Below are 25928 nucleotides of genomic sequence, written 5' to 3'. Positions count from 1 at the left end.
ACGCACCTGATCGTCTAGAACGTGTTGAACATGGGCTAAATATCGAAAATTACTCAAAAGCTTATCATCGATATTGTGGATTTTTTTTTTTATCGTTATAAGTATCGAGATTGTTTTATCGACCAGCCCTAGCTCAGTGGTTCTCATCTGGTGGGCCGTGACACAAAAATGTTGCAGATCTATTCTGATATTGCCACGGACAGCAGCGAAAAAACAATTCTAAATGCCAATAATAAAATGCAACTAATTATATAATTAGGATAGCAAAATAAGCAGGGATATCAACATTTAAAAACACTTCCTAAATCAAAATGTGAAATGCTGTGCATCCAGTTAAATTCTAAAATATTTTTGTGTAAAATAAGTCTCTTGGTTGAAGCTAGCCTAATTAGACGTATGCCAACATGGGCAGGTTGCATAACATTTAATCCTGAAAAAGCCTAATATTAATGCATTTTTATGTTTTTTTTACTTCTGTAAACAATTTTGGTACTGTGTTGGGTCGTCATTTTATGTCCAATGTAAAATCTGGGTCCTGAAGCAAAAGCAGTTGAGAACTACTGTTGTTGCTGATACATGATTTATTGGTTTAATCATGCTGTACATTAAAATAAATGACAGATAAATGTTTTTCCAGCATTATCCTTTTTCAAACTGCATGTCCCACTCTCCCCTTGATTGATTTCTTTGATTACATTTACTTAAAATCAGATGCTCTGCATTGACACTGTTCTCATGCAATAATATTTAATCAGGACTAAATTTTCTCTGTTACTTCTGCTTGGCATTCCCAACCCCTCTTCTTTTCTCAGTAGAGTTAGGTGGGGACAGTCCAGCACTTCATCTTTATCCAAGAAAGTCTGTCATTAGGACCTTATCGCTGTCATTAGGCTCAATCCAGACCACAGAGGCCTGACTGAGGCACAGTAATGAGATCGGAATGAGTGATAGACTGTTCAATTAACAATTTATCTGCCCGTGGCCTACTAGTTCGCTCATCCTCGCATCTTACCCTCTCATCTTAGCTCACAGGTCATCCAGGGGTTACAGTTTAGGTAAAAAGATATTTAACAAATTAGCTTGATGTTGTGTAGTGGTCAAAGCTGAGTGTGATCTTGGCACTGCTATAAATTAAATGACTTGTAGCAACATCATTTTAAAGGATTGCACAGCGTCCTAACCAGGCACGATGTGTCAAGTTTCATTACCAGCGATTTGTCTTGCCACAGTGAATATGAACACTATTGCACTAATGTGACACACAGCTAATCAATAGATATTAGATGTTTAATATACAGATATGAGGAGTGGGATTTTGGACCTGTGTGATTACAAACCTGGTGGGGTTTTCAGTGGCGCAGAAAAAGAAACCAAGTGATGCGACAGTTTATGGCAAAAAGAAAAGAGCTTTTATCACCTTTTACTTTATTATGTCACGTCTGGTTAGGACAACATTATTTTAGACTGCTTGTTTGTCTTTTCTTTAAAGTAGAGTAGGCTCATGTAAACACTATGCCAGTTTGCTTAACTGCAAGTTCCAATGGTACTTGACAGTTGAGGTATATGCAGTATTGTGTATTGACTTCACTACTCTCACTGAGAGCTGTAACTGGCTGCAACGCTCTTGTTGTGTCAGTGACTCACCAATTGCTGGTAAATGAAAAGTAGAAGCTCGCTGTGTATGTGTGAAGGGGTGTCAAACCATTTCTTTACAACAGAATATGACCCTCTGTTTGTAACATCACTAAAGGTCAGCTGACATAGTAACATTCAACTTCTGCAGGCAAGTGGCAGTTAAAACACATAAATGATTTGCCATGTCTTTCATGGGAGTTGCTGACCAAGATTTAATTCTCAAAGTTGATTGGTCACAAAGCTAAGGACATTTGCTATACTTGTTGAAGCTTCTGCAAGTAAGTTGGCAACTTTGAGTCATCTTTTTTTCTTATTTAGCAGTGACAACATGAGAAATTCCACTAGTAAAGAAGACCTTATCCAGAGATTCAAAACCTCCCCTGAGAAGATGCACGGCATGAAAAACTCAAGAGATCATGTAAGTTCATTCAACAGAAATATCCAGTGGAACAGTGAAACACATTTTGCACAGATTTGCACAGCCTAATTTCAGGGTTCTATTAGTTATGAGTAAAACACAGCACTTTGTTTAATTTCTAAAAAAAAAACAAACATTTTTTTTACATTTTACACTTATTTTAAGTTTGCGTACATACGGGTATGATGCTCAATTATATGTGAGCACACTACATGTAAGTATTTTATTGTTCATTTCAATTCATGGCTATATGAGGGTGTGTTTAGCACAGTGATTTTACTGTGCAGTCCTTCAAAACTATGGTTCTCCTGGTATCAACATTTCTAATATTTTATATGTAATGATGTGTTTCAAAAACTAATATGCTATTGAACATGCCTTATATAAAAAATGAAATATTAACAAATAATTGCACACAGCCTGTAAGTTTTTCTCAATTACGTAAACATTGCCTCAAGTTTTTTAAAGCTAGTAATTAATCATTTAAAAAGTCAGTAACAACATTAAGAACAAAGAAACAAATTATAATCAATAGAACAAATATTATGGTAACACTTTACAAGAAAGTGCCATTTGTTAACATTAGTTAACAACATTAGTTAACATGAACTAACAATGAACAACACTTTTACAGCATTTATTAATGTTTGTTAATTTTAATTACGTTATAAAAAATGTTTAATCTTAAGTGGAATTTGTTAACATTAGTTAATACAATATGGACTAACATTAAAAATGAACATTTGTAAGTTTATTAGCTAACAGTAACAAAGCTTAATAAATTCTGTAATAAATATATTGTTCATTGTTGGTTACTGATACCTAATGCATTAACTAATGTTAACAAATGGCACTTTATTGTGAAGTGTTACCAATATTCTTAAAAACAAAAAAAAATAACATAATATGCAGTGGCAGGTCTGTTAGACTAGTAATTATTCATGTGAACAGTCTGTAATAACAAAGAACAAATAAACCAATTTTAGGCAACAGAACAAATATTATTAGCAACCTTATATAACATAATATACAGAGGCAGGTCTATTAGTCTCCATTTACACTGCAAGGCCTATGGGTGGGTGTACGTGGTGCGATTTTTAGGCTGTCGTGCGAGCTCCCGACAGAGATCGCGTGCTCGTGTGGTCGTGTGAGAGGAATTACAAGTGGAGCCGAGTGGCTAATGAGCAGCTCACGACCTCCCGATAATTTTTAAAACTGTCTAAAAAATGTGGCCGCTGTCGGCTTGAATTCATGAGGTGTGTGCGGTTGAACGAGCTGATTTGGCGATCTACATGAAGTTGACCAATCAGGAGAAGGTGTTACAACTCACACGATCAATGAAAACTGAGTGTTCATAAGGCTTTTACATATTTGGAGAAAACAGTAATGTTAAAACTGTGTTTTTCCCATATTATTCATGACCACATCACTAAGAATGATTCTACAGAAAGGCCATGTTGTTCTCTGCTCTTCAAACAAATAATTTGCCATACGGGTTGCGCTATAAAAGTCTTTAACACTGACAGACAGAGTTTTAAAATTTCCATCATAGTCTATTTTTATTCATCATACTTGCATACTTGTTTCAGTTCTAAGGCTACATTTAGGGGGTTATGTATGTAGCATCTGTAATAATTCTATATGCACACAAGTGGATATGTGACAGATTTTTTTTCAACTCCCCAAGTGCGTGTCTGGTGAAACCAAGGACTTCTAGGTTGAAAGTTCTACCTGTCAATCAAACGCTGCACTAAAACAAGTTTTTTAAACTTTGCTATGTGCGGCTTTAAAGTGCATTCACATGGACAAGACCTCACGGCTCTTCTTCAGAATGTCTGCTATAAACATGCGAGCAGTGACACAGGTGTGAAAGACGTAGACTACATCTAAGCAAACGTGCTGAATAATACAGTTTGCCTACAATAACTCAGAATTCTGCATTAAACGTCATGTTTGCACTTAAATTAAATCCAAGTATAACCGGCAGAAATGGTGCACGAATTTTCCACACTTTTTAATCTTGTACATTTTGTGCACTTTATTGTCATGCAGTAACTGGCAGCATCACACTGATGTTATGATTGATGTATGCAGTAATGAAATCACACAGCCTCCCTTCGAAATCTGAATCTGTCAAATGTCGAACGGCATTTGGAATAATTATATATATATATATATATTTTTTTTAAATTGGCAGATGAATTTTCAGCTAATGCAGCCCCTGGCCATGCCAGTCTTCTTTTTTTATTTCTAAATCGCAAGCTACAAGGAATTAAATCGGTCTCCTCCTCTGGCTTCATGTCTTATAATGATAAATAGTGTGAAAATTCTTGCGATTGATTCAGAATTCACCAGGTCGTAAAGTCGTGTACCACTGCATCTGTATGATTATCAGATAAACTGACTCGTAACGTGTGCAGGGGCTTATGACCTCCCGAGTGTCAGAACTCGCACCGTGTATGCCCAGCCTAATGCGCAGATCTGATATGTTAATGCGGATTCATGTTTTTTTTTTCTCTCCGTTTACATTCACTTAAGATATAACCGACTGTGTTTACCTCGCCAAAATGGGCATTTTGACCAAGAAATGCATTTGACCATTGACAGACACAGCCAAATTACCATGAGGCGTGACGTACGAGCGCTCTTCACAGAATTCACGTGAACTAACACATGTGAGCATTTTGAGAACAACCGCCTGTCAGTTAGACACCAAACTGAGTCAATAATCTGTACTACCACTTCTGTAGAATTATTAGATTTTTATTTTTTTATTTTAATATTGACTTGGTACTGAAGGTACTTTTGACATCCCTTGTCCAAACAAAATCTGACCACATTTCTTATAAGTTTAACTTGTCAAAACTTCTAATTGGTCATTTATTGCAGCCCTCTTATACACAGAACTACTGGATTTGGCTGATCTCTGACTGAGCATCCCTTGTGGCGCTCTGCTTGGAGGGCCGTTTATCTAATTAGCAGCTGAAATGGGTGGTCATCGTCTTTGATCTGCATGTAATTTGAAGTAGTGTGATGTTATTAGTGTGCTTCCGTTTCGTTAGCAAGCCATATTGGACAGTATGTTCTCACTCAATAATTGGAAATCTAATCATTAATAATACACAATTTGTTACTGGTCTAATTTTTCACTAAAGGTCAAAGCGCGGTCAACATTAAATGTGGAAAGGGGCCTCTCTCACTTTGTCATAATTATAATGATTGTGATTGTCATTGTGTCCTGTGTGGAGTAATGTGACATTTGCTTGCTGCGTGAGAATAGCCGGTAAAGTGATGTTGAAACTGGAGACATGCCGCTGAAAATGGCTTTCCTCACCCATTTTTGAGGTTATGTTAACACCGCATCCGTGAAATAGTGTCTCTGGCACTCTGAGGCCTTAATTAAAGGATGAAGGGGAGAAAGCCGGCTGAGGCATTTCAAAGGACTTGGAGTTTTAGATTTTTAACACAAAGGCCCTCATTAGTGCCTATAATGAGACAACTGAAGAATGCCAAGTGGAAGTCTTATCTCTCCCACCCTCCTGATTGTCTAAATCTGCTCATCAGCAGCTTGCCAGCCAGTTCATGGTCATTTCCCGGGCTCTTTTCCCTGCCCCCTCTGCTTGTACCCTGGTGCTTTTGCAATTCATGGAGCGTCCCTTTCTGTAAATCTCCCTTTCATTCAGTGTTCAGTGGGCTGTATTTGCCAAAAAGTGATTGTTTGGCTTGCATTGCATTGTTTTGTCTATTGACCATTGAGCGATATATCACCCCTTTTGTATTAGCATTTTATCAGTGTCAGACCCTTAACTCAACAAGCTGTATGTTCTAAGAGAAAATGCATGATAAACATATATTGTTTCCTTTAGCTTCTAGAGTGGCAGTTTTATGGAGGCGAATTTACATGCTGTTTCTCCTGGGAAAAGAGAAAGAATGTTTTGTTTTTATTACTGTAATTTAAGGAGGATAATCCATTTTTTTTTTTTGTATTGATTCATATATTAAACAAAGAAAAGCAAAACATATACAAACAGAATCAATACTTAACCCCCACTATTACCTCCCCCACCCCAACCCCCAACAACACCCCAGTGGTCACACATGATTATAGACACACACAAAAACAAAAAAACAAAACAAAAAGATAATAGTCACACACATTAACCACTACACCTCTCTCTCCACTGCCCCTCCCCAGGTGCCCTCCAAAAGTGGCAGATATTTGTCCCATTTCCCCACAAACAAGTCCAAACTCCCCAGTCTTCTAGATGACCCTTCCTCAAAAGCCGCCACCCTCCCCATCTCTGAGCACCACTCCTGAAAATGGGGCGCTCCAGATGACTTCCAAATCTTGAATTGCATAAGGCACACCCTTGCATCTCTAGATGCAGACTTGACGTTTCTTTAAAATCCTAGCCCACACTCCCTCCTCCAATACCAAGTTTAAATCTTTCTCCCATAATCTTTTGATAGAATTTAAAGCTCCGTCCCCCAGACACCGAATTAGCAAGGAGTAATACACTGATGCCTCATGACCTTTTCCAAAAGCAGTAATCACCACTCCCAGAGTATCTGCTGCTTTAGGGGGGTGTATGTTACTCCCAAAAATAGTACAGAGCAGGTAGCACAGCTGTAAATACCTAAAAAACGGAGATTTGGGAATCCCAAAATGTTGAACCAAATTTTCAAAGGATCTCAACACTCCACTCTCATATAGGTCACCGAGTGTAGCAACCCCCCTCACAATCCACTCTGACCAGCAGAAAGGGGACTTTATTAATACATAATTTTGGGTTCAGCCATATGCTCGAGGCAACATTTAAATAAATGTCCGAATTAAACACTTTGGACACTTTTGTCCATACCGAGTGCAATTGCGAGATAACGTGGTGTAACTTAACTTCTCCGATTAGTTTGATAGAAAGGCTTTGCAATGGCGAAATAGGGGCAAGACTTCCTGGTCAATACAAAACCAGGGAGGGGCTCTCTCAGGTGGAAGAGACCAATGAGCCAAATGTCTGAGACTGAATGCATAATAATAGAACTAAATATTGGGTAGGCCTAATCGGCCTATGCAGCTTACTGAAATGTAAGCTGGAACGTTTACCATTCCAAATGAAGGACTTCTCTATGCTATCAAATTGCTTGAAATAAGAGAGGGGGACATCTATAGGGAGAGACTGGTGCAGGTAGTTGAATTTTGGAATACAATTTATTTTAATAACATTAACCTTCCTAATCATATATAAATGTAATGAAGCCCACCAGACAACATCGCTCGAAAACCTTTTTATTAAAGGGTCAAAATTAACTCTAACTAAATCACACAAATTTGCTGGGAATAAAATACCCAAATACTTAATGCCCTGTTTGGGCCACTGAAAGGTGCCTGGCTGAAAAGCCGTTACCGGGCAGTACGCTGTCAGAGACAAAGCTTCAGATTTAGACCAATTAACTCTGAATCCCGATAATTCTGTGGAGGCAAGGCATAGATCTAGTAGGGTCGGAGACGAATAATAAAATATCATCTGCGTAAAGCAAAAGCTTATGCGCCCTGCCTCCCGACACCACCCCTGGAAAGTCATCTTCCTTTCTTATCGCGGCTGCTAATGGTTCCAGGGCAAGACAGAACAATAATGGGGAAAGAGGGCAACCCTGCCGGGTGCCCCTATGCAAAGTCAAATAATCTGAAATTAATCCATTTGTTTGTTCCTGCGGGGAAAGATGCATTTCTTATCGACACTATATCATATTTCTCACGCTTAAGAAGAGAAATTGAAGAAACACAATATCATATTTCTTACGCTTAAGAAGAGAAATAACCTTCCTTCTTTTTATGGGGTGCCCCAACCCATTCACATTCCACGTGGAGAGAGACAATCCAAAATTATAAAGACCACATTCCAACATTAGAGCAACAATCAAACCCTGAACCTCCTCCCGAAACAAACAAACAGAAAAAAGAAAAACGTGCACATTAACCCCATGCACAACAGCGCCAACTGGCGTCCATCCCTCTAAACTCAAACAGTCCATGCACACCTACGAGAGCCCCCGTGACAACTTTGCCTTCGGAATGCTCAAATCTGGTGTTTCTATACAAATTTTGTGAGAGAATTACACAACAAAAGATAATCTATAAAACAAACTCCAGCCAGTAGGCGGAATAAACACAAAGAATGTGTAGATTCATCCACATAACTGTCCCGAAGGTGTGTTCCTCCACAAAACAAACTCCAGCTGCTTGGTAGAACCAGCACTAAAAATTATTAAAATAAATAAATAACCCTGCTCTTTTTCCTCGGACAGTCAAACGAATGTTCAGTGAGCCGGCCCATTCGACTGCTACATGAGTGCAACAAATGACCTAATCACTCCAATGTCCTGCAAGAAATACTCCACAAAACAAACTCCAACCAATAGGAGGCATAAGCACAAAGAACGTGCAGATTCATCCACAACACTGTCGTGAAGGAATGTTATTCCACAAAACAAACTCCAGCTGGAGCCAGCACAAAAAGAAACAAAAAAGGCGCTCAGTTCTTCGAACACTCAAGTGAATGTTCAGTGAGTCAGGCCCAAGTGGCTGCAGCATGAGTACCACAAAATAACTTACACTCTCCATTGACTTTATGAAGGACAATGCTTGCTGTGTGCATGTAAATGTTTTACGGCCATCCTTAGCATCTATTCTCAATTTGACCAGTAACATCAGTGCAAAAGCGACCTTCCGTTGATGTAAGAATTTCTTGCATTCCTTGAATCGATCACGTTTCTCTTGTCGAATTCGCAAAGTCTGGGAACAAGAAAATGCTGTGGTTTTTCCAAGAAAGCCTTCCTTTACACCTCGCCTCGTGTAACAGAGATCTTTATCGGATGATGTCAGAAATTTGGCCAGAATTGATCGGAGCCCATCTCCCTCAGCAGATTTCTGAGCCGGAACCTTGTGAGCTCACTCGATTTCCAGCTTATGGCCTGTTATGTCGAGCAGACTTGGAAAGAGCCTGTCCAGGAATTCCACCTTATTCTGACCCTCTGCTCCCTCAGGAATTCCAACAATACGGACGTTATTTCGCCGACTACGATTCTCCAGCTTCTCCCAGACACACTACAAATCCGCCTTGGTCGCCAGCGGACCAGCGGCTAATTCCCTCTCCGATGACTCCAGATAATCGATCCGTTTCTCGATGTCCCCCACTCCTGCAACCACCTCAGTGAACCTCGTCTCCATGGCAGCGATCGATCGACATACCACAGCAAGATCCTCCAAGTCAGCAACATCCCTCATCAGCATTGCTGACAATTTCAGCAATTCTTCCCGAATTTCCCGCACCTCACCGGCCAAATCTGCTCCCTGGTCTGCAGTCTTGTCAGGGGTGTCAGCTTGAGCATATAAGTGTGTTTCAATGTCTCCAGAGCCCAAGAATTTTGAATTGCCTGACATATTGTCTTCCTAGAACAGTTAAAGAACAGTGTATCGAATCTTACTGGTTTATGATAAAAAATAATGTTAAAACTAGCAAAGTGTGCAGCAAATTTTGCGCTATGCAACTAAAATGTCTGTGATTGGCAACTAAGTGGTAATAGAGCACAACAGGACCTGCCCACTTTTTCAGCCGTCTGGGTTCCGGAAGTATTTTTCCCATTCGTTTCTTCCATAGACTTTTTTTTTTAATTTTTTAAAAATAAAATCTTTCATAAAAGAGTTCTAATGAACCATTAACCAAATCAAACCAGCTCCGAGGTGAATTACAACATCACAAAATTTGTTTTGAAGCAAAAATAATTGTAAATAAGACAAAGGTACAAGACTGTACTTACCGTCTTTCAAGAGGGCATGAAGTACAATCCAATAAAGCATTGCGAATTATGTAATTGAATATAAAATGATGGAATAGTTGTGCTCAAAAGTTTGTGCTCAAAAGTTTGCATACCCTGGCAGAAATTGTGAAATTTTGGCATTGATTTTGAAATATGACTGATCATGAAAAAAAAACTGTCTTTTATTTAAGGATAGTGATCATATGAAGCCATTTATTATCACATAGCTGTTTGGCTCCTTTTTAAATTATAATGATAACAGAAATCACCCAAAAGGCCCTGATCAAAAGTTGACATACCCTTGAATGTTTGGCCTTGTTACAGACACACAATGTGACACACACAGGTTTAAATGGCAATTAAAGGTTAATTTCCCATGCCTGTGGCTTTTTAAATTGCAATTAGTGTCCGTGTATAAATAGTCAATGAGTTTGTTAGCCCTCACGTGGATGCACTGAGCAAGCTAGATACTGAGCCATGGGCAGCAGAAAAGAACTGTCAAAAGACCTGCGTAACAAGATAATGGAACTTTATAAAGATGGAAAAGGATATAAAAAGATACCCAAAGCCTTGAAAATGCCAGTCAGTACTGTTCAATCACTTATTAAGAAGTGGAAAATTCGGAGATCTCTTGATACCAAGCCAAGGTCAGGTAAACCAAGAAAGATTTCAGACACTACTGCCAGAAGAATTGTTCAGGATACAAAGAAAAACCCACAGGTAACCTCAGGAGAAATACAGGCTGCTCTGGAAAAAGACAGTGTGGTTGTTTCAAGGAGCACAATACGACGATACTTGAACAAAAATGAGCTGCATGGTTGAGTTGCCAGAAAGAAGCCTTTACTGTGCCAATGCCACAAAAAAGCCCGGTTACAATATGCCTGACAACACCTTGATGCGCCTCGCAGCTTCTGGCACACTGTAATTTGGATTGACGAGACCAAAATAGAGCTTTATGGTCACAACCATAAGCGCTATGTTTGGAGAGGGGTCAACAAGGCCTATAGTGAAAAGAATACCATCCCCACTGTGAAGCATGGTGGTGGCTCACTGATGTTTTGGGGGTGTGTGAGCTCTAAAGGCACAGGGAATCTTGTGAAGATTGATGGCAAGATGAGTGCAGCATGTTATCAGAAAATACTGGCAGACAATTTACATTCTTCTGCACCAAAGCTGCGCATAGGGCGCTCTTGGACTTTCCACCACGACAATGACCCTAAGCACAAGGCCAAGTTGACCCTCCAGTGGTTACAGCAGAAAAAGGTGAAGGTTCTGGAGTGGCCATCACAGTCTCCTGACCTTAATTTCATTGAGCCACTCTGGGGAGATCTCAAACGTGCGGTTCATGCAAGACAACCAAAGACATTGCATGACCTGGAGGCATTTTGCCAAGATGAATGGGCAGCTATACCACCTGCAAGAATTTGTGGCCTCATAGACAACTATTACAAAAGACTGCACGCTGTCATTGATGCTAAAGGGGGCAATACACAGTATTAAAAACTAAGGGTATGCAGACTTTTTAACGGGTCATTTTTTTTTTTTTTTTTTTTTTTGCCATGTTTTGCTTTATGATTGTGCCATTCTGTTATAACCTACAGTTGAATATGAATCCCATAAGAAATAAAAGAAATGTGTTTTGCCTGCTCACTTATGTTTTCTTTAAAATGGTACATATATTACCAATTCTCCAAGGGTATGCCAACTTTTGAGCACAACTGTACATAATAAATATTGATTTTAGGTTGTTGATTATAAGTATAGAAACAATATAATTTACGGTTATTGTGAAATATTCTGATATATGCAAATATATGTGTATTTAGGGTGAAGGGAGACAGACTTGTTTGCATCATTCACAGTACGTCATGTAAGTGGGCAGTCGCTTCCGGGCTGGTTTGGTGGGTTTTCTTGGCCGCAGTTCTCCGATTGGTGGATCTTTCTCTGCTGGACCATGGGTAGTGTAATTATTCACCATGAACTCCACTATTAAACACAATTTTTAAACAAATTTGAAAAAATGCGGTTGACTGAAATAAAGTTGAACGATGGCTTCAACTGAAGCATATGCCATCAATGAACAACCTCTGAGCTCACGGTAGGTCTGTCTTTAAATAGTGCAAGTTATCTGTAAAAATCTGTTTAATTATGATCCATGCAATCCATTTGTCATTGATTAGTTTCTCTTAAGATCCTTTCTTTTCTTGATAGTCAATTGTTGATCAAAAACATAAGCATTTAATTCTAATCACAAATATTAGATTTAAAGTAAAGAAGCCATTCAAGTCCTTTCTCATTAATATGCGCTCATTTACAGAACTGGCGGTTAGAAAGAGGCAGGACAGATTTTTAGCACGTGTTTTACAAATCAATCATAATAATTGTAAATATGATGTATTAAACAATACAAATTTAACTAAATATAATATATTTATTGATGGAATACATGGATTTGTACACTTTAAAAATATTTTCGTAATGTATCTGATTAGAAGGTCCCCTGTATAATTAACAGCATTAGCTGTGATGTGATGTTTGTGGCATTAAAAAATAAATAAATACAATTCAGTGATCAAGTCAACAGTGTAAACAGAGAGGTTACCCAAGCTTCTAAAATTGCTCAGGTAAGATCAAATGTGACACGGACATTAAGGGATATTTTTTTTAATGTTTTATTTATTTGGTTCTGATTGACTGGATCAGTGTTTGCAATGTTTGACAGCAGTCATTAAATTTTATGATAATTCTTCTGTTTAAAATGAAAATATTCATTTTTAGTTTTAATTATTAAATTTCTATCATAAAAAAAATTTGGATGTTCTTTAAAAGTTCAGAGATATGTTTTCTTTCAAATGATATCACATATTTTTTAAAACATGATTTAAACGAGAGCCCTCCAAAGATTGCCCCAAAGAATTCACAGTTAAAAATAATTTTAACATAATTTTAAAATAATTTATTTGCATTTATATAACTAAATAGCAAAATAATGACATTTATTTTACAGAAATGTAGCACAAACAAACTTTTCATCATCTAAATTCACTGCGTAATGAGACAGAATATGATGACAGAATATGATGACAAAATGCGTAAATAAATGTCCAAAACTTTGAATTCCTTGAATGCTGTGTAGCAGTCAAAGGATTAAATTGTGTACAGTCTAGTTTAAGTTTGGGAATAAAGTTATAAGAAAATAATTTTTAAGACTTTCTTTACAGGTACATTAGACTGTATTCATTAAATGTTATATTTAAATTGTATTCAAATGGATACATTTTATCCGTTTGTGGGATTCAAACCCATAACTGTGGCTGTGTCCGAATTAGGGCTGGGCAATAGGGCGATGTAATCCAGATATCAACGATATCTGACAAATATCCTGATGCCAATATCGACGCTCATTGACAGGCGATGTTCAGCAATATCGGTAAATGACAAAACCATGAAGCTAGGAAGTCAGCAAAAATATTAAATAGTAGCCAAGGGTTTATTGATGCTGACTACCAACCGCAAGTTTGAATCCAGTGTGTCCTGAGTGACTCCAGCCAGGTCTTCTTAACAACCAAATTGGCCCGGTTGCTAGGAAGGGTAGAGTCACATGGGGTAACCTCCTCGTGTTCACGATTAGTGGTTCTCGCTCTCAATGGGGCATGTGGTAAGTTGTGCGTGGATCGAGGAGAGTAGCATGGGCCTCCCATGCTGTGACTCTCCATGGTGTCATGTACGACGAGCCACATGATAAGATGCACAAATTGACGGTCTCAGAAGCGGAGGCAACTGAGACTTGTCCTCCGCCACCCGGATTGAGGTGAGTAACCGTGCCACCACGAGGACCTACTAAGTAGTGGGAATTGGGCATTCCAAATTGGGGGAGGAAAAAAAAGGGGATAAAATAAAAATAAAAAATATAAATAAAAATAGCAGCCCATGGTTTAAATTAGCACTTGCGAGTCGTGACCCATCAAATGCGGGTTGTCTTTTTCATCCGCAGTGGTGGGTAATTTTGTTAATCTATCCGCCACTGTGGCGGGTGACCTGCAAAATGTCTCGTAGTGACACATGACAAGAAATGCTGTTAGACACAAAGACACGCAGCTGAAGAAACACACTTTATTTTATTTTTAAGAACAGATGACAGAAAAGCTGTAGATGCCTGAATGATGAAATTAGTTTTGTAGACAAAAAATAATTGTGCCACCATATTAATTTATTTCATTATAAAACTAAAATGTAATTAAAAAATAGTTTTTAAAATTGATGACTTATAAAGTCACCAAATGACCAAATAATAAAGAAGAGCAGCCAATAAGTGCCCAACATAGATGAGAACTCCTTCAGTACTGTTTAAAAAGCATCCCAGGGTGATACCTCAAGAAGTTGGTTGAGAAAATGTCAAGAGTACATGTCTGCAAATTCTAGGCAAAGGGTGACTACTTTGAAGATGCTAAAATATAACACAGTTTTGATTTATTTTGGATTTTGTTTAGTCACAACATAATTCCCATAGTTCCATTTATGTTATTCCATAGTTTTGATGACTTTACTATTATTCAAAAATGTGAAGAAAAAAGAAAAACAATTATAATAAAGAATGAGTAAGTGTTTCAAAACTTTTGACAGGTAGTGTGTTTGTGTAGAGATATATATATATATATATATAACTCAGCAAAAAAAGAAATGTCCCTTTTTCAGGACACTGTATTTTAAAGATAATTTTGTAAAAATCCAAATAACTTTACAGATCTTTATTGTAAAGGGTTTAAACAATGTTTTCCATGCTTGTTCAATGAACAATAAACAATTAATGAACATGCATCTGTGGAACAGTCATTAAGACACTAGCAGCTTACAGACGGTTGGCAATTAAGGTCACAGTTATAAAAACTTAGGACACTAAAGAGACCTACTGACTTTGAAAAACACCAAAAGAAAGATGCCCAGGGTCCCTGCTCATCTGCGTGAACTTGCCTTAGGCATGCTGCATGGAGGCATGAGGACTGCAGATATGGCCAGGGCGATAAATTGCAATGTCCATACATTGAGACGCCTAAGACAGCTCTACAGGGAGACAGGAAGTTCAGTTGATCGTCCTCGCAGTGGCAGACCACGTGTAACAACACCTGCACAGGATCGGTACATCCGAATATCACACCTGCGGGACAGGTACAGGATGGCAACAACAACTGCCCAAGTTATATCAGGAATACACAGTCCCTCCATCAGTGATCAAGCAATAGGCTGAGAGAGGCTGGACTGAGGGCTTGTAGGCCTGTTGTAAGGCAGGTCCTTACCAGACATCACCTGCAACGTCACCTATGGGCACAAACCCACCTTCTCTGGACCAGACAAGACTGGCAAAAAGTGCTCTTCACTGACGAGTGACAGTTTTGTCTCACCAGGGGTGATGGTCGGACTCGCGTTTATCTTCGAGGGAATGAGCGTTACACCGAGGCCTGTACTCTGGAGCAGGATCGATTTGAAGGTGGAGGGTCTGTCATGGTCTGGGGCGGTGTGTCACAGCATCATCAGACTGAGCTTGTTGTCACTGCAGGCAATTTCAATGCTGTGCGTTACAGGGAAGACATCCTCCTCCCTCACATGATACCCTTCCTGCAGGCTCATCCTGACATGACCCTCCAGCATGACAATGCCACCAGCCATACTGCTCGTTCTGTGCATGATTTCCTGCAAGACAGGAATGTCAGTGTTTTGCCATGTTCAGCAAAGAGCCCGGATCTCAATCCCATTGAGCACGTCTGGGACCTGTTTGATCGGAGGGTGAGGGCTAGGGCCATTCCCTCCAGAAATTTCCGGGAACTTGCAAGTGCCTTGGTGGAAGAGTGGGGTGACATCTCGCAGCAAGAACTGGCAAATCTGGTGCAGTCCATGAGGAGGAGATGCACTGAAGTACTTAATGCAGCTGGTGGCCACACCAGATACTGACTGTTACTTTTGATTTTGACCCCCCACCCCCTCCCCCTTTGTTCAGGGACACATTATTCCATTTCTGTTAGTCACATGTCTGTGAAACTTGTTCAGTTTATGTCTTAGTTGTTGAATCTTTTTATGTTCACACAAATATTTACACGTTAAGTTTGCTGAAAATAAAAGCAGTTGAAAGTGAGAGGACGTTTCTTTTTACAGAGTTTATATATAGCCCTAGTCCAAATATGCATACTTTCCTATTATATAGTATGGCAAAAGCTGTATGTCAATTAAGTAGAGTGTCCGAATAATCAGGATTCATAAAAAAACTGTTGAGAAATTCCCAGATGACATACTACATCTGCCGAGATTCTGAAGTACGCATCCACTGGACCCTTTACGATCTCATTATGCCACGGAAGCTGAGGAGCCAACAGATTCAATATGCAAAATTTCCACTGTAAGTGCTACGGGTAGAAAGCTGTTCCTTGTGGTTAAATTTTACATGTTTAACAAAACCAGAGTAGATTATTTTTGCAGTTGTTCCTATGTCATATATCCAGTTCATGGGATTTTATTCTTACTACTCATCTATATACCTATAGAACGTACTTTTTTAACGGCCCAGAATTACGTTCTTCATCAAATGCAGTACATACTCTGACAGTACGTGAATTAGAATGCAACCCTGGTGTTGCTAGTGCCTTGCTCCACTGGTCCTCAAATAGAGGTATTATTTAACATTGTCCTGTACCCTTCCTCACAAATAGGAGCCTGAAAATCTCCAGGCAAGTAAGGCGGCCTACAGCAATCTTTCCTTTGAGGAAGTTGTGCAGGAGCTCATCAAGCAGAAAGAGGTGGTGAGAAAGAAAGATGCTCATATTCGGGAGCTGGAGGACTACATTGATAACCTGCTGGTCAGGGTCATGGAAGAGACTCCTAGCATACTCAGGACACCCTATGAGCCCAAGAGGAAAGCTGGAAAGATCTTGAAGAAGTAAAGGAGCCTGGAGTTAGACCTGGCATATCGTAACTTCAGATGTTTGGCTATATGTATTGCTTGTTAAAGGAGATTGAAATGTCAGTTTTAACAGAACACAAGTGTATTCATTCACGCATGGACAGTCATGAAGTTTTCTGGGTACACAAGAATAACCACATTTGGGGTTATTGAAGGACAACGGGCACTAATTGTGGTGATGCCAAAACACCCTTTTTAGATTTTGAACTCTAGTATGATTTTTTTTTTTTTTTTTTTTTGAGAATCCTTCGAGCTGTTGTAGACTGATACTTGTGAGTGAACCATTTTAAAGAAATATTCACAAGTAGCCAGTCATGGTTTAGCAAGGCTTTCTTGTGTGATGAGACCAATATTATGTTTGTACCGAAAATGACTGTGTTTCATTTGACTTTTACTTCGAATTCAGTAAGTTGAACTGAATTCAGCACTTAATACTACTCAGTACTACTGTGTTTTACAATTATCAGTTTGCTATGCCTTTAATTTGCTATGACAGCATTCACACAAACACAATTGGATATTGCTAAAACTGAGACCTGATACATTTAGTTACATGTTTCTCCTATAAAATATGGGGTGAAGCAAGGAAACACGTGGCTTACTGGGACCACAGAACATAAAACCTATTTTAAGAGTATACTGGATGTCTGGAAGACCATGTTGGGTCTGACAGGGTAACTCTCCTTAAGTGTTTTTACACTGTATGTGTGATCAGGCTCATCATGATATTGGCATATTTTGGGTACCAGATTGATTAGTTGCTGGTGGGTACATGAACTTTTGGTACTTTTTCAAATGATTCTTCTATAAAATTATACACTGGTACAGAATTACACTACAAAATATTTATTTTGAGCTTTATTTACAATGAACAAAATTTATGTATGTGAATAATAATCTTCCCTTTTTTAAGTTCAAGACACAAAGAAACTCCCTCTGTATTATACAGTGACATCAGAAGTTTAGAAATGGGCATCCAAAACACATGGACTGCCTACAGTTGAAAACACCAATGTGAGCCAGTCAGTCAGTCCAGCACAGAAGTATTATATAGCCTCTTTTAACAACTTTTAAACTTAATGGCTACTGGCTAGGTTTCCAGAGCCATAAGCTTCTATACAATTCTAGCCCTTGTTAAATTAAAACCTCCGCAAACAACTGAATAATTTGGTATCTGCTTTTATCGGTGAATAGGTGTTATTCAAAATTATTATTATTTTTTTTTTTATACATTTCAGTCATTTTGATTAATTACAATGCATAGAATGCTTCATGCAACAAAATAAAGAGTAAGATAGACAGAAACTAGCTATAGAACATTCAAGGATAAGAAAATTGTTTACAAAATTATAGCTTCATAGTTTCAAGAAAGTACTCTTCAAAATAGTATACTGCTTTTCCAATATTTGTGCTTTTGGATAGATTGGCTCTGCAAGACACTTCCTGCACGGCTTACTGTGATTTTTGCTCATATCCTGTCATCTGTATTGCATATCTGGTGAGAAAACACTGGCTTTAAGTCTTGGTAACTGAGCATCTATTTTGCACCTTGGGCTGTTACACTGGAGCATCTGTAAAGTGAAATACTGCAAAACAATGGTGCATCTTCGCACCAGTTACGTGTATGAAATATTTACATTTGAGAAGAAAAAAAAAAGTTTGTAATGATGATTTAGTATATTAATGTATTATAACCCATTTTAAATATGTTAGGCCTTGAAATGAAAAACTAAACTGATACAGGACAAAGATTTAGACCATAATACCCCTCGTTTGAAGTTTTTAAAAGTGTATATAGCTTTTCAGAAAGCTTTTCAAATGTAGTTTGTAAAAGTACCATGGTTAAAACACCGTGCTGGTTAGCCATGCTGGAAAGCAAGTTTCTTCTTTCCATAGTATTGGGTCACAATAAGGATGTGTTGTGTTCATACAGTAAATTATTTATGTCTTGTTTAATATAAGTTATGTACTTACAGTAGTACATGAATTTGAAGAGGTTTACACGGGTGGAATTGAAGATTTATGGTGAAATCATTCAGTGCCATGAGCAGTGTTACACAGTCTTACTGCTGCCATTACGACCCATGGCTCAAAGTCCTTTTCTAGGGTCAGTGAGGGTCAAATTAGAACATTATAGAGTTCGTGCAACCAGAAGCTTAAAAAGAAGTCAAAAGTTAGTTGTGTTTTTCATACAATAGTCACGTTAACATCCTACATTTTTAAATGAACTTTTTTTTATTATGTTATATAAATGCTTTAAACCAACCAACCCAAAAAAAAAAAAATATATATATATATATACACACACACATACAGTATTTTATTTTTTGGTTGGTTGGTTTAAAGCATTTATTTACAGTTCTCACAAATATGTGGCTTGCCAGGCTCAATCACCTGTTATTGATTCATGGTTTTATTTTGTCATTAGCCAAAAAGGTTCTATTGAATGTGACTGTTAAAGAAAGTAATTCGCTGAAGAGTAAATTTACAGTAGATGCCGTTTACTCTTAACCAATTCAACAGCTCAGTTTAGTTATTTAACAACAACAATAATAATAATAATAATATATATATATATATATATATATATATATATATATATATATATATATATATATATATATATATGTGTGTGTATGTATATTCAAGAGTACATTTCTGCAAAGTCTATGCAAAGGGTGGCTGCTTTGAAGATGCTAAAATATAACATCATTTTTATTTATTCTTGATTTTTTTAGTCACATCACAATTTCTATAGTTCCATTTCTGTTCTTCCATAGTTTTAATGACTTTACTATTATTCTAAAATGTGAAAAATAATAATAATATTAAAGAATGAGTAAGTGACCCTAAACTTTTGACTGGTAGTGTATATACAGTTGTGCTCAAAAGTTTGCGTACCCTGGCAGACATTTGAAATTTTGGCATTGATTTTGAAAATATGACTGATCTTTTATTTAAGGATAGTGATCATATGAAGCCATTTATCATCACATAGTTGTTTGGCTTCTTTTTAAATCATAATGATAACAGAAATCACCCAAATGGCCCTGATCAAAAGTTTACACCCTTGAATGTTCGGCCTTGTTACAGACACACAAGGTGACACACACAGGTTTAAATGGCAATTAAAGTTTAATTTCCCACACCTGTGACTTTTTAAATTGCAATTAGTGTCTGTGTATAAATAGTCAATGAGTTTGTTAGTTCTCACATGGATGCACTGAGCAGGCTTGATACTGAGCCATGGGGAGCAGAAAAGAACTGTCAAAAGACCTGCGTAAAAGGTAATGGAACTTTATAAAGATGGAAAAGGATATAAAAAGATATCCAAAGGCTTGAAAATGCCAGTCAGTACTGTTCAATCACTTATTAAGAAGTGGAAAATTCGGGGATCTCTTGATACCAAGCCAAGGTCAGGTAGACCAAGAAAGATTTCAGCCACAACTGCCAGAAAAAAAATTCAGGATACAAACAAAAACCCACAGGTAACCTCAGGAGAACTACAGGCTGCTCTGGAAAAAGACGGTGTGGTTGTTTCAAGGAGCACAATACGACGATACTTGAACAAAAATGAGCTGCATGGTCGAGTTGCCAGAAAGAAGCCTTTACTGCGCCAATGCCACAAAAAAACACCTTGACACGCCTCACAGCTTCTGGCACACTGTAATTTGGAGTGACGAGACCAAAATAGAGCTTAATGGTCACAACCATAAGCACTATGTTTGGAGAGGGGTCAACAAGGCCTATAGTGAAAAGAATACCATCCCCATTGTGAAGCATGGTGGTGGCTCACTGAAGTTTTGGGGGTGTGTGAGCTCTAAAGTTACGGGGAATCTTGTGAAAATTGACGGCAAGATGAATGCAGCATGTTATCAGAAAATACTGGCAGACAATTTGCATTCTTCTGCACGAAAGCTGCGCATGGGACGCTCTTGGACTTTCCAGTATGACAATGACCGTAAGCACAAGGCCAAGTTGACCCTCCAGTGGTTACAGCATAAAAAGGTGAAGGTTCTGGAGTGGCCATCACAGTCTCCTGACCTTAATATCATCGAACCACTCTGGGGAGATCTCAAACGTGAGGATCATGCAAGATGACAAAAGACTTTGCATGACCTGGAGGCATTTTGCCAAGACGAATGGGCAGCTATACCACCTGCAAGAATTTGGGGCCTCATAGACAACTATTACAAAAGACAGCACGCTGTCATTGATGCTAAAGGGGGCAATACACAGTATTAACAACTAAGGGTATGCAGACTTTTGAACAGGGGTCATTTCATTTTTTTCTTTGTTGCCATGTTTTGCTTTATGATTGTGCCATTCTGTTATAACCTACAGTTGAATATGAATTAAAAGAAATGTATATAAGAAATAAAACAAATGTGTTTTGCCTGCTCACTCATGTGTTCTTTAAAAATGGTACATATATTACCAATTCTCCAAGGGTATGCAAACTTTTGAGCACAACTGTATATACACGCACACACACCGGTGTGCAAAATCTTGACAAATTTTTGAGCCTTATTTGATTGCAAGCTCTTGAAAAAAAAACAACCTACACAATATTAGGAAGGTGGTTTTAATGTTGTGGCTGATACCACATGCCTAATATTGTGTAGGTTGTTTTTTTTTGTTTTTTTTTCAGGAGCTCGCAATCATATAAGGCTCAAAAATTTGTCAAGATTTGCTCTACAACTCATTGTTGAAGCAGTTAAGATATGCTGACTTCCATAAACAATATTAATAATGTTTTTATCATATTTGGCAGAGCAGTTTCTTTTTACTTTTTAACTCTCTTTTTTGTCTCATAGAATTGGAACTGCTATGCAGCTCTCTTTAGAGAAATTATTTGTGGTATTCTGAATGTATTTTGACCAATCAGCAATGTCTGTAATCCCAAACAGTGTTGATCACCATGTGTACTGAAGATATCATCTAGCACTTTTTATCACTTTTCTATATACAGCTGAAATGATACTGAAATGATTAATTTATTTTCGCTTTCACTCAAACTAGAATAGGAGGATGGTAGGTTTGTACTTTGTTTTACTTTATCAAGGTTTCACTGTGGTTGATTATCAAGAAATCAAGCTAATATGTCAATCAAGCTGAATTTGCTCAATAGAGGCTATTTGCTGAGTCCAGTTTGGATTTTTTTATTTTTTTTATTATTTTTTTGTTTTATACGTAGCAGCCTTCTTAGAATAAGTGCTTTTTTTTTTGCCTTTTTTTTTTTTAATGCCATATCAGGCCTAATTATCTCCACCACAGCCTGATCAAAGTGAAAGATGTCAAGCTAAATTAAAATAAAATCCAGTTCTTCAACAGTAGTGTCAGTGCCTAGGATATTAGACTTTCTCCTTTTTTCCATTTTGGTTACTGCAAAATGTTTTATTTCTATCTTTTTTTTTTTTTTTTTACTTTTTTTTTTTTGTTTAGCTATGTCTAAGCTAATGCCTAATGGTTTGTAATACATTCTTCATCTTTCTGTATTGCTGCTATTTTCCTAATTGTTAGTTGGATTTACATAGATTATTATTTTTTTTTTTTTGTGCCTTTTTTTTAATTTTTTTACATTTTGATTATTTTCCTCAATAAAGGAAAGTAGCAACACAAAAGTAAAAATGAAACATATATGAAAGCCACAGTATCAACACAAATTTAAAATAGAATATATATCAGTAGTACTGAAAAAAAAAAAAAATCTTTTCAGTGTCTTTTATGCATACAATCTCTGGTGCTGCAATTATATGTCATACATTTGTACCAGCTTTTCAGCATTCTATATCATACAGGTTTGCATTGATGTAAACTACTTTTCTACTCACTCCTTTAAATGTTTTTTTTTTCCTCCAAAAACTTCTCCAATAGTGTGTAAATAACACTACTTAGAATATAGACTTTTACCCTCTGTTTTCGGTTTTAGAAAATCATAGTTATCACAAGGATTCTAACTATTTTTTATTTATTTATTTTTTTAACAAGACACTTTCCTGTAGGGTGATTCATTATATTATGTAGTTAATGATTCATCCAAATGTAACAAGTCTGTCTTTGCATTTATTTTGGCATGTGGCATGAATGTGTAGAAGAAAGAGCTGAGTGTGTATTGCCCTGTGATTACTATATATAAGGGTACAAATGATGGTATATCCCCTTTCAATAAATCTTCTTACTTCATGATGTGTGTCCTTTATTGCTTTGGTATACATGTCAGAATAACAGCAAGAAAAAACTTGTAAAGTAACATGGCTGCTTTCTGTAATTTATTCAAATTCAAGGCTGGGAAAACAAATTATAATTACAATACAAATATTAATTGACACTAATACACAATTGCTACACCACAATAGCATATAAAATAGTCAGTATTCAGTGTCAGTCTGTATTTCTCCTATTTCACCAATGTGGGCTGCTGATGTCCATATCAATGCATTCATTATTTGAAAATTCATTAGACTTTGCAATTATCTCCCCCAAGCCGAGGGATTTTAGCCTATCTACAGCTTTGTAAGCATTACACAGAGAACCTGGCGGATGTCATTTTCTTTCAGGGAAATAAATGGGAAGGAAATTCTCATGCCCACCCAAACAAACAAAATAGCCTCTTTAGTGAGCAGGTAGCTTGTTAAACTTCTCACCTCATTTGTTTATGAGTAACAGGAGTGTGTGTGAACTGCTGCATGAACAAGTGCCACTTGAGCTGTTTACTGTTTCCTTCTGAGGAGCAGTAACATTTATCTTAATTTAAAAGACTGGCACCTCCACAATCAGCCTGAGTCCTCCACAGACATACTCTCTCAACAAAATTTGGATGAAAATGGAGCTTTTTCTCTCGCAATGAGCTGAATTGCCTATTGAAACTGAGCGCATCTCAACATGAAGTGCAGGATTTTAAATAGTTCCTTCAATAAGACAGTCTATAAGAGTAAGCTTGAGACAATGCACTGAGCTAAACAGATGCTTCCCTATGCTGCCTCTGTTGCAGATTTTACGTAGAGAGTGGTTTAAAGTAGGTTTTTGTTTTCTGCTTTTATAATTGTATGAGATTTAAAGGAAATGTATGGGGGAAACATCAATGTATAGTGCATAAATATTCAGAAAGTTAGGCCAAAATAAAACAAAACACAAGAAATCTTTAATTCTGTTAAGGTAATGGAATTTGGCGGGGCATTATGACACTGTTTAGCTTAAAGATATGTCTAATGTACAGCTGAAGTAACTCTTTTAATATACACCACCTTTAAGTGTGAAATTTTCCACAACTTTAGTGATCATCTGTGAGGTCTTGCTTTATAATATGTTCAGTGTATTTCCATCCTTACTTAATGATTCCACATTATGATATTCTGTACTTGTCATTTGGTTGCCTTGCTTTTTATTTTTATTCTTGCGCTTTAAAGTAGAGCTTGAATTGTAAAAAAAAACAAAAAAAAAACAACAACAACAAAAAAAAAACAAAACACTGAAATCATTACAATTTCAAACCAAGTGGCTTCTGCAAACAAATGATGTCAGACCTTTTGTCAGAACTAACTTAATGTTTTTTTTTTTTGTTTGTTTTTTGCAATTAGATTTAAACAACTGGTTAGTGGATGTATGATGTTAGTTCCCCACATTAACAATTGACATGTTCAAACATTTCCAACTTGACAAACAGAAAGTGTCCAAATAGGCCTACTTTTTAAAACTTCATTTTGAACAGGTGTCTGTTGTATTATTATTTAAGACCTAATAAACTTTTTGTCAAATGTGTAGTTAAAATGTGTGCTTGTGCTATCTTTCCTTGAAACAAAATGCCACATGGTTTGATATTTTGTTATTTAATTGAATTAAATTTTTTAAGTGTGGCTTAAGTGACAAAATACTTTTTGGGACAGCTGTAAATGTTCCACTTTGTACCACTAAAGTTAATAATTATACAGCATTAGGAAGAGAGAGTGGAAGGTGTAATGTTTAATGAGGTGAACTGTGGATCATTTTAGACTGGTAATACATTAATTATCCATTTGAAAGGACATCTAAAAGCCAGTAGTTACATTATATACAGCATATTGTTTTCCCCTTTGTATTAGAAATTCGATCTTCCTTAGGCCAAGTTAAAAGTGTATATTGATATCGGCCCCAAATACTGTATGTGATATAACCCAAACAAATAAATGAGGAGCATCTTTTTTTGCTCACTTTTCATGAATTAGCAATGACCAATGCTATAAATGTTCTGGCGTAGGTTTACGCCTCATTTTCATCAGCTCTAATTGGAACAATAACTTTAGCACATTCATTGCAAGATACTGTTTCATTCTGTCGCGTGTCCGGTGGATGTGGCATGCGTCATATCCCCTTTGCTGGACTCTAAAGCCCAGAGGGCATGGTTGTATACGATATGCGATAGCGCCTGCTTTTTATTGTCAATTACAGGATAGACAGCAGTGGTTCATGCCCACCGGACAACACACGCAACTCTGGCAACACGGGTCCAGGTGGGGGCCACCTACAGTTCATCTGCGCTCATGTTAAAAATGGATGGGCGTCATCAGTGGGATCACTTACACCCGGCACACGTCCATTCAGAGAGAAACACCCGAAGCAGTTTCTGTGACAACATGTTCGACAAGTGAAATTCAACACATGGATGAGCAATTTAGGAATAACAGGCCTAGGCGGTTGCTGTCCCCTCCTTAAACCATAAGCTTGGTCTAAACCTGACCTAATATTAGCCAGATGTCAAGGTTAGCCTCCACTGGGGCTTCCACCCCGGTGTGATGCTTTAGGAGAGAACAGTAAGTTAATCTGGAAAAGCACTTGGTTTATAGGGGAAACCTGCACTCGGCTAGGTGTCAAATGTGCCTCTCAGCACAAGCAGAGCCCCCATCAGGCCCTATTGTGTGTACCATTGTGTGCTTGATTGCTGCTACGTGTCCAGGATCAGGTGAACAAAGGCCAGATGACACCCTGAGGTGCAGGATGAGGGGAAATCAGACACATGAGCAGGACATTTAAATGAAAAGGTGGTGAAAGGTTGAGAGACAAAACGGAGAACATTGTTAAGTTAAAAGGTAATTATTAAAAAGTTTACAAAATTCTTCGGTACATCAGCGC

The 25928-nt window shown here is 37.6% G+C and overlaps 1 protein-coding gene across 2 annotated transcripts in view; it reads left to right on the top strand.

Annotated features, from left to right (window-relative positions):
- Positions 1-19354, top strand: part of LOC127413593 (rab11 family-interacting protein 2-like) — a 29988-nt gene extending 10634 nt beyond the window's left edge. Inside the window, exons 5-6 of one of the 2 annotated variants that reach the window (XM_051650850.1) lie at positions 1957-2053; positions 16570-19354. In XM_051650850.1, coding sequence (XP_051506810.1) covers positions 1957-2053; positions 16570-16800 — 328 coding nt within the window. In that variant the 3' untranslated portion in view covers positions 16801-19354. Of the gene's footprint in view, positions 1-1953; positions 2054-16569 lie in introns of both variants that reach the window. The other variant, XM_051650849.1, reaches the window with a different exon arrangement.
- Positions 19355-25928: the final 6574 nt, after the last annotated feature.

The sequence above is a fragment of the Myxocyprinus asiaticus genome, chromosome 23, assembly GCF_019703515.2.
Source record: "Myxocyprinus asiaticus isolate MX2 ecotype Aquarium Trade chromosome 23, UBuf_Myxa_2, whole genome shotgun sequence".
NCBI classification, from domain to species: Eukaryota; Metazoa; Chordata; class Actinopteri; order Cypriniformes; family Catostomidae; genus Myxocyprinus; species Myxocyprinus asiaticus.
Note: the sequence above shows the minus strand (reverse complement) of the source record. Positions and strands in the feature narration are given on the sequence as shown.